At 49.0% G+C, this 9,648-nt stretch overlaps 1 protein-coding gene across 2 annotated transcripts in view; it reads right to left on the bottom strand.

The window, feature by feature from the left end:
- Positions 1-5,959: 5,959 nt before the first annotated feature.
- Positions 5,960-9,648, bottom strand: part of LOC102016964 (vomeronasal type-2 receptor 26-like) — a 45,934-nt gene continuing 42,245 nt past the window's right edge. For both annotated transcript variants that reach the window (XM_013509867.1, XM_013509866.1), the window contains 2 exons: positions 8,465-8,588; positions 5,960-7,429 (listed from right to left, as the gene is read on the bottom strand). In XM_013509867.1, coding sequence (XP_013365321.1) covers positions 6,462-7,429; positions 8,465-8,588 — 1,092 coding nt within the window. In that variant the 3' untranslated portion in view covers positions 5,960-6,461. The remainder of the gene's footprint in view (positions 7,430-8,464; positions 8,589-9,648) is intronic.

The raw sequence follows: 9,648 nt of genomic DNA, 5'->3' as shown, positions 1-9,648 counted from the left end.
TTTCCATAAGGAAGACACCGTTAGTTTCCTCAGTATAGAGCAAAAGGCAGTAACAGAACGATGAGGGAATGGGATGGACTCAGGAAAAGACTAGTGCAGTGAATTTGCCAGGTTAAAGCTAATCCTCCACAGGTGGGAAGGGGAATATCTTCCTCTGATAAAACCATCTCATCAGGATTTGGGTTCTTAATGTTCTCACCCTTGTCAGGCTTCCCTGGAGCATCTCCATCTCTATAGAAGGGATCCTATTCTTTTCCTGACCAGCGCACTTACTTTCAGTTCGGATAGCTTTGAGGCTGAGCGACAGGCTTAGGCTGTTATTCAGCCAGTGGGATTATGAGGGCTTGTGTTTGGGTTTCTGCCAAGTTCAGCCCCATGGCTAAAGTAGAGAAGATTCTCTTTCATGACACAATTAGAAACCTCCAGATGCTTTGTGCATGTTTGCAACTGTGAATTTGAATCTTCGCGCTCCTTATTTTTCTTTATTAATTCCTCTTCACAATGAGAAGCATTTCGATTTTCTGTGCCTCTGTAGAGGTCATGATTTTCCTTTACTAATTTGTCCAAAGATATTGAGCTATATGCGAGCATCATTATATTTCCAGCTCTTCCAGAAATGTTCAGAAGTATTGTCTATAAGTCATTAAATTCTTCGGTTCTCACTAGTGATGAATTAGGGTAATCAAATGGACCTACTTTGTCTGTTACTCTAAGCAGTTCACACCTCGGTCTGTCAGTACTCTCCACATTAGCATGGAAGGAGAGACCATGGCAAATTTAGGCCTCATCAGATTAGAGAATGAACTCCAAGAACCACTGAACCCATTAGAAAATTGTATCCTTACTGTTTGGTTTCTTTTGAGCCACTCTCAGTACCAAAATCTGTCAGTTAGGGTTCAGTAGAGAGATAGACTTCACTATGTGTGATTTCCTAGGTAGTTTCACAGTGGCCCCTTCCAGAATCTGGTGGAAGAATGCAAAATGGCAGCCTGAGTGCTGGAGAGCTGGAGGGTCCAGCCAGGTCGCCAGCATGGACAGAGCCTCACCTCAGAGTCTGGTGCAGGTGTATTTAAGAAATGTGAAGGGTCTGAGTGGAAGTCTAAAGAATCTGCTCTGGAAAGCTGAAGGAACTGGAGCAGATCAACCAAAGCCTATGGTGAAGATCAAAGCTGCTCTACAGAAGAAAATGGAAGACTGTTTTCTCTGTTTTCTTTTTACAGTTCTTGTTAGTGTAGGTAGGCAGTACAGAACAATTACATTCATTTCTGAGCACTGGTACTTGTATGTAACACAGCTCAGTTCTTTCTATTCCCCTCCACTCACAGTTTAATTTTTTTGCCCACATTGGATTTGTTTGTGTCTCTATCAAGTTAATTATCATAATCACAGAATAATAGCCAGACTAACAGGCCCAAAAACCATTTGAACCACAGAAAACAATTATGCTAAATGAGGGTGAGCTTCTAGATGCGTTGAGCATGCTGGGCTCCAGTAACTTCCCCTGTCTGTGTTCCTGTTGTCCATCTCTTATTTTGAACTTTATATATTGTGTTTCTCATGTAAGAGAAACCACGTGCTGCTTAAGCCTCAGTCTGATTTACTTCACAGTCAGGTCTGCAGGTGCACCCATTTTGCTACAGATGACTGAAGTGTATCCTTCCGTATGGCATAGCAGTACTTTGTTGTGTATAAATATCTTCTTTTGCTTTTTATTCCATCGGTTTCAAGCCTATTGGCTGGTGGCAACCACAGTTGTGGTGAGTCTTCCTACAGGAGAACGAGCCACAGACACACCCAGAACTGCTCTAGTCATCCCCTAGGAGGTTCTCAATCCCTTTACACTGACATGTCACAATTAACTATCGCACTACATCCTCAACTTTCTTCATTTTTCATTTGTGACAGAGCCCAGCACGCTGGGGACATCTGTGTGCTGAGTGCCGTGTGTCTGTCCAGGCGTCCTGGGCACAGGGAGAGCAGGTCAGCAGTCAAGGCCCTCAGGAGCCTCCATGAGCAACAACACCAGGGAGCAGTGCAGCACCTGGGAGAAACCACTGTGGCCTGGAGATAGAGTCCCGGGAGGAGAGGAGGCCGCCTCCGCTGGGGGTCGGGTGCGCCTCTGTCACCTGCGGGCCGCTGGCCTGGGAGGACTGCGTGCAGAGGCCAAGGGGGATGAAGGCAGTGCCCAGGGCTGTGATCCTCCTTTCTGTGAGTCAGGCCCTGCCACCAAGGGTCCCTTGCATCCTGTTCCTGGGAGTTGGAATTGGCCTGGCCCTCGGGGCAGATGTGGCTCTTCTGCATGTATAACTGCAGCTCGTCAGGAAGTAAGTGTCCCTTGAGACGGACACTCTTAACTTCCTCTGTGCTGTACTCAGGAGAGACAGCGGTCACCTGCCTGGGCATTCGTCCTCCATTTGGCCTTGAACTTGGTAGAGGCTTCTAATCCTCTAGTTAAAAAAAAAAAAAAGGAAATCCTTTAGCAGAAACCTTTATTGAACGTTAAATCTAACTCAAAACTCTGTTTTAAAATGAAGTCAGCTACGGCAAAGCTGCTAGGGTGGCCAGGAGCCGGGGGGAGTAAGTGGTGTTCTTTTGTGAATGTGAGGGTGTGGGTTTGGGTAGTGACGTGTGTGCAAACCTGGTGCCAAGACCCGCGGATCTGTGCAGGGGCCCTCTGCCTGCTGATGTCTGAGTTCGGGTTGCAGGGCTTCTGAACTCAGCCCAGAGCAGAAGTCTGTGTTCCCTGGGAGTGCTGGTTCTCGTCTGGAGCCTTTTCCCCCTTGGCTGCAGAGTGCTGGGTGATGGTTGTGGTGGGGTGAAGCATGTCCCTTGTGTCCCCCAACCTCCTCTTCTTAAAATTTTGTGACAGGGTCTTGTTAAATCACTAAGCGGCCCAAGCTGGGTTTAAATTTGCAATACTGCTACCTCAGCCTCCCAGAGTGGTGGTATTACAGGTGTGCTCCAGCACACCCAGCTTTCTGTGCATGGTTTTGCAAATGTGCTGATTTCTGCATCTCACAGGTCCAAGTGGTTTCCTCTTTGAAGGTCAAAGGCAGTATCTTCTCTCCATGCTCAGAAGCAGGACCCAGGTGGACCCCAGGTTGGAGGATCCTGACATGGAGTACATGCTGGGAAAGGTGGGGTTGAGAGGCTTGTGGGTGCAGATACCTGTGGGTGTCTGGGTCCACAGGGGGGATGATGTCTGTTTGGGGAGGGGTCTCAGGCCAGTGTGGGGCCCTGGAAGGTATAGGAGTATCAAGGAGTCACTGGGCCATGGAGGGGCCAGGCAGCCGCCCTGGCCTCTGCTAGGGGGAGTGCGGAGGGCTTCACAGCTGGCACCAGGCCCCTGACTCCAGCGACTTGTCTGAGGTTCTGGGATGGGGAAGGGAGCTGTGTTGGGGCCAGGCAGCTTGGGGCGCTACACGGGGGCTGCAGGACAAGGGAGTGAACAGGGGGAGCCACACTTAATCCCAGTTGAAGGCTGAGGCTGGGGATCACAAACTCAGGTCCAGCCTGTACCACTTGGTCAGTTCAAGGCCACCCAGACTACTTACAAACTCTGAATCTACTTACAGACTTTACCTATGAACTGCCATCTTTACTTTATTTGAAATATTTTAAATGTATTTCACATAAACAATTTTTAAAATTTTATATTTGTTCTTTTGAAACAGGGTTTGGCTACATTACTTAGTGTAGGCCTCCCAGAAAGCTCAAATCTTCTGCCAATTTTAAGCTGCAAAGCAGCATGAGGTCTTACTCTGAAAGTAACTCCTTCTGCATGGCAGGCTGGAGTTGGAGAAGAGATCCAGTCCAGCACCTGCCCTGTTGGAGAGTGTTTAATTAGAAGCCATTTTGAGAAGAGGTTATTCAAGCCTAAAATACAACATAACTTTAGTTTCTGGTGTCACCCTACCACATGTAGGAATTTTTAAAAATGTATGTGTTCCTTTCTTTTTTTCCCATTGATTTTGTGGTATGTAGGATTTTCCTCTTTTTTCCTTTCCCTTTTAAAATTTGTACCTTTTTCCTACCTTTTTCTTTATTTTCCTGGTTTTTTCCTTTTCTTCTTTTTTGTTCCATTCTGTTGCTTTTATGTAAACCTATTAGTTTTCTTTTACATCTTAATAAGTCCTCTACCTACTACTGTAACTGGGTGGGAAACTGTGGTGGATTAACTGATAGTCAGCTTGTAACCCCCAGCTGAACTGAGTGAGCATGGTTCTGGGCATGGAAGGCCCACCTGAGGAGTGTTGCCAGCAGCATGAAAGGAGAACTGGAGGGAAGATGGTGTGCTGTTGGTTTTCCTGGAGAAGCTCGTCACACTGGTTCTCCTGATATGAACTCAGCTGTTCACATCATCAGAGAAGCTCCGGTCCCTACTGTTGCTGAGGGGGGCTGTGGTTCTCTTTGGGGGAGCTCTGGTCCTTACCTTGAGTGTTGCTTCCTGGTTCCAGTGCAGGTCTCTCAGCCTGCTGGCACAGATCCTTCATCTCACTGGCGCAGACTTTGCAGCTTTCACCACTGACCTTTGGGCCTTCCCAGTGCAGATCCTTAGCATAGACTTGCATAAGACATTGTCACGGACTCTCGGCCTCCAGCTGGATTTGTGGAGGACATTGCTGTGGACTGTAGGTCTTCTGCTAGACTCATGCAAGATATTGCCATGGGCTCCAGGACCTCAGCCAGATTCTTTGGCTCTCTAATGCACGGGCAAATCTCTTGTTCTCTTCTGCATTGGACTTTTTTGGTGGATATTATAAAATAATCCTATAAATTATGTGTCCTGTATTAAATCTGTTCTCTTGCAAACTCTGACTACAACAGAGATGAACACAAGAGACAGTCATGGAGACAGCATGAGAAAGACATAGACTCCCCTGAGAAGTTTATGCTCAGGCCAGCAAGGACATGGGTGCCCCAACCTACTTGGTGAGAGGCCAGGCTGATCATGTGTGGCTCTGACGTGGCTGGGTCTGAAACTGCAGGCTAAGCCCAGTGGTCTGCATGACCCTTCATGCACAGCTGCCTGCAAGCAGCACAGAAATCAGGGGACTGGTACTGTCCCATCTACCAATGTGAGTGAGGATACACCTACGCGTCTACCACTGCCAGTCTGCTGTGTATAGACAGATTGCCTCTGGAGAGAGGTTGGTGCCTCACAAAGCCACGGGCCAGAGAGCGAGGCTGAGAACGCCGTGACTTGGGGTCTAAAGAGGAACACGAACGCTGGTAGCCATCAGTGACTACAACCCTAGGGCAGAAGCCATTGCTGACCCAACCTTGTGGGAAAGACGGGGCCGGGTTTCGCACTGACACACAGAAGTGTGAGTGAAGTAACAAAGCAGTTCTCAGTAGTGACACACAACCCTTCCCTCGTATCTGGGTGGCTCTGTAGTGTAGGCCTAGGAAAGGAACCACTCAAACAAAGACATGGAGGGATTTTTTAAAGAACAAACTTGATTCTGTTTTTCCGATTGATTTTTGTGGTATATAAAGTTTTCTCTTCATTTCCTTCTCTTTTAAATTTTGTACTTTTTCTTCTACTTTTTTTCCCAGTCTTCATTTTGCTGAACTTTTCTTTTTCTTCTTTTTTCCTTTCTGTTGCTTTTATCTAAACCTATTAATTTCCTGTTACTTCTTAATAGGGTCCCTTAAGCTCACACTCCACTCTTTCTTCCCATGTTCCTTTTTATTTTTCAAAAATTGCCCCATTCATTCTCCTATTCTCCACCCCTTCATCTTTACTGTTATTACTGTGAGGTCTTACAAGTTTTACATATTTAGTTAACTCTACGCTATAGTTGCTGAATTATTTTCTATTGCTCATGGTTCTTAGTTTTTAAATTTAGCAGATTTTACTGTATGTCAGTGTTTGCTAAATTATCTTTATTGTCAAAGGATCACCAAAAAATTAGAGATAATGAAGGCCAAACTTTATAATTAGTCATCCTTTTCCTTTTATAAAATACTAACTTTATTGAAATTTAATTCACATAACATACAATTCATCAATTAAAGTAACCAATTTAATAGTTTTTACTACCTTCACACAATTGGACAGCCATCATCAAAAGCAATCTGATAACTTCATCATTCCCCAAAGAAAGGCTGCACCACTTAGTCATCACTGGAACCTTCAATCTCCCCCAAAACACCGGGGAAATATACTCTACATTGGGCCCCCTGGATTTGCCTCAGCTGGGAAATTTCAGAGGATTGGGATCTTACACCACTCAGCGCTCTGCATTTGGCTTCCCTCACTCACATAACAGTTTCAAAGCTCATGTTGCAGCTTGCACTAGTCCTTCTTTCTTACCCTCAAATACCATTTAATTCATGGGTAGAGCGCGTTTATTTAATCCATGTATCACTTCCTGTGTACTGAATCCTCACCTGTCCCTTAGTCAACACAGGAACCAAGAACCAGCGAGGATCGGGCTGCTGTCTGGAGGCCTGGCTCAGATGGGGCTGTGCTGCGGCCCCGGGGAGAGTGCTGGTCCCAGGAGACTCCCACAGCCGCTTTGAGCCCAGGGCCCGGGTCTCAAGCTGGGTGCGGTATTTCTCTCAGGTGTCAGCAGGATGAGGTAGCACTTGGGGAGGAAGATGCCACCCAGCAGTCCTGCAGTGGAGGCCAGGATGGAGAAGACCTCCACAGCTGCCGTGGCCTTGCCCCGTGCACTGTGGTACAGGGGCAGGAAGGCTGTCCAGACGCTGCAGAAGAGCAGCATGCTGAAGGTGAGGAACCTGGTCTCATTGAAGGCATCGGGCAGGCCCCGCGCCAGGAAGGCCGCAGAGAAGGTTCCTGTGGCCAGGAGGCCCAGGTAGCCCAGCACGCAGGAGAAGGCGACACCAGAGCCCTCCTGACACTGGAGCACAAGGCGGCCAGGCTCCGACGCTGCGTCCCTGTGGGGAAAGGGCGGGGAGGTGGCCAGCCACACCCCACAGAGAATGACCTGCGTCAGGGAGGAGACCAGGACCACAGAGGCGGCGGCACCGGGTCCTAGGCACACGCGGACCCTCTGTCCTGGCCTCGTGACCCTGAAGGCCATTACCACAGTGAGGGTCTTGGCAAGGACACAGGACACGGCCACAGTGAACACCACGGCAAAGGTGGTCTGGCGCAGGAGGCAGGTGGCGGGCGAGGGGCGGCCAAGGAACAGTAAGGGACTCAGGGCGCAGAGGGTCAGGGAGGCCAGGAGCACGTAGCTGAGGGCTCTGTTGTTGGCCCTGACCACGGGTGTGTGCCGGAACCTCAGGAACACCCCGAGGATCAGGCATGCCAGGCTGGCCAGTGTCAGTGCCATCAAGGTCATCGCAAGGCCCAGGGGCTCGTCAAAGGTCAGGAAGGTCTCTGTCCTGGGAAGGCAGCGGTCTCTGGCCTGGCTTGGGTACTGCTCTGCAGGGCACAGAAGGCAGCTCTTCATGTCTGTGGAGACACACAGATCCCGTGCTGGGTATGCCCCTTGCACAAGAGCAGCTCTGGAAGGGTCCCTTTGCACAGGCTCCTGGGACAGCTGTGGTTACTCCATATCTATGGGTTATTCTTAGTCACTCCTAAAGTGAGGATGGCATTAGAGTCAGAGGCAGTAAGAAAAATGAAAACCATATTTATTTGTGTGGTTTTTAAGTAATGTTTTGTTTTGTTTTTATCCAAGAGATTGAACTCAAGGCCTTTGTGCTTTGCTATTTTCTCAGCCCATTTATTAGATTTTATTTTGACACAGAGTCTCCCTAAGTCATTGTGTTGACTAGGCTAGGCTGGAAGTTGTGGTCCTTGCTTTATACAAGTGTTTTGGCCTGCATTATAACTCTCAAAACTCATTTGTTGAAGTCATGATCTCCAGAACATAAGAAGGTGTTTGTAAATGCAGATAGGAAAATGGGACATGAGCTAATTAAGGTTCAGTGAAGTCACTGGGTTTAGCCCAAACCAACATGGCTGGAGTACTCAGAAGCAGAAGGGACTAGGACACCAGAAAGACATGAGTGGTCATAGTAGGGTGGTGACCACCTGGAAGTCCAGGAGAGAGGACTCAATAAACCCACCCTACTGACACAAAGATCTCAGACTTCTACCTCCAGAGCTGGGAGGAAATGCATTTCTGTGGCATAAGAGTCCTGGATTGTGAGATGAATTACCACACAATCAGGGGAGTGCGTGTCACACAAACAGGAAGCAGAAGAGATCTTGAGATGCACAAGGATCTCGCTGAGCCCTCCATGGATAGAAGGCCTGAGGGTCACAACGTGGTGACCTGGGCAGGCGGAGATGAGCGTGCACACGAGGGGAGGGTTCCTTAGATTCCAGCATCTCCAGCATGGCTGTCTATGGGCAGCAGATCAGGACACATTTCCTAAGTATAACTGTGAGAGTGGAATTTTAGCCAGTGAAAGTTCCCAGAGAACGGAGGCCCTATAGTACCCCATGTGAGTGGGGGTCAGAATGCAGCTACCCACTCACCTCTCTGGTCTGCAAACTGTCCCTCCGGGCAGAGCCGGCACTCAAAGCAGCAGTGGGGGGCTCCCTCTTGGGGGATCTGGCTGGATCCTGGTTCACAGCTGGTGCTGCAGACAGAGCTGGGCACCTGGGGACGATGTGCAGGCATCAGTAGAGACCCTGTGTGCTCAGGGCCCAGAGAAATCCTGACCTAGCAGAGAGCAGGGTGGTGTCCTTCTCCCTGCACCAGGCAGTATACAGGGGAAATGTCCTCTCTGACTCAGGATCCACACACAGAGGGCCTACACACAAAGGGACTGAGTACCTGGTCCGGAGGGTCCTCATGGCTCCCTGGGGTGATGACATTCAGCAAATCCTGTACACAGGACCCTTCCCATTGCTCTTGCAAAGTCTCCCACATCACAGTTGGACCTGCACAGCCATGGTTCTCCCTCTTCTGCCCAGGTCCCACCTTCGGGGAGTAGCATAGTGGAAGGACTGGGTGCAGACACGTGGGGAGAGGAGTGGGTGCTGTGTTCCTCAGAAGGAAGTGGGAAGCTGGGAGTAGCCGTGCGTGCTTGTAATCCCAGCACTCACTAGGCTGAGGAAGGAGGGTTGTCACGAGTTCGAGGCCAACCCAGGCTACATAGTGAGTTCAAGGCCAACCTAGACTACAGAGTGAGACCTTGTCTCAACACCCACCCCCCAGAAGAGGAAATGGGAACCCCAACTCACACCCACAGAGGAGCCCACAGGTTCACTGAAAATGCAGCTGTACTCCTGTAGGAAGGAGTCAAGGATGGAACCCTCATCACCTAGGAAAACCTAGGGCACCATGATGGAGATGCCACAGGGAAAGAGCTAGCCCAAGCTGAAGAGGAGGTGACTAGAGTGGGTCCTGGGCCACAGCAGCCTGGACACCAACACCAACAGTGGGAACATAGGACACTGAGTCATGGGAGAAGCCTGCTCTGCCTCTCAGCGCTGCCTGGGACAGGCGAGGAGGTAGAGCTGTGGCCTCCAAGGTCCCCATGAGTCTGACCGAGACAGAGGTGGAGAAAAGCATCAAAGCTTGCTGCTGCCCTAATTCAGTTAACCTGTGCAGCTCTCATACTTTTTCTTTTCTCTCTCTCTCTTTTTTTCTTTTCTTTTCTTTTCTTTTCTTTTCTTTTCTTTTCTTTTCTTTTCTTTTCTTTTCTTTTCTTTTC

Source organism: Chinchilla lanigera, unplaced genomic scaffold (genome assembly GCF_000276665.1).
Source record: "Chinchilla lanigera isolate Chin_1 unplaced genomic scaffold, ChiLan1.0 scaffold00183, whole genome shotgun sequence".
In the NCBI taxonomy this organism is placed as follows: Eukaryota; Metazoa; Chordata; class Mammalia; order Rodentia; family Chinchillidae; genus Chinchilla; species Chinchilla lanigera.
The sequence above is the reverse complement of the archived record's forward strand: the minus strand, read 5'-3'. Positions and strand labels throughout refer to the sequence as shown.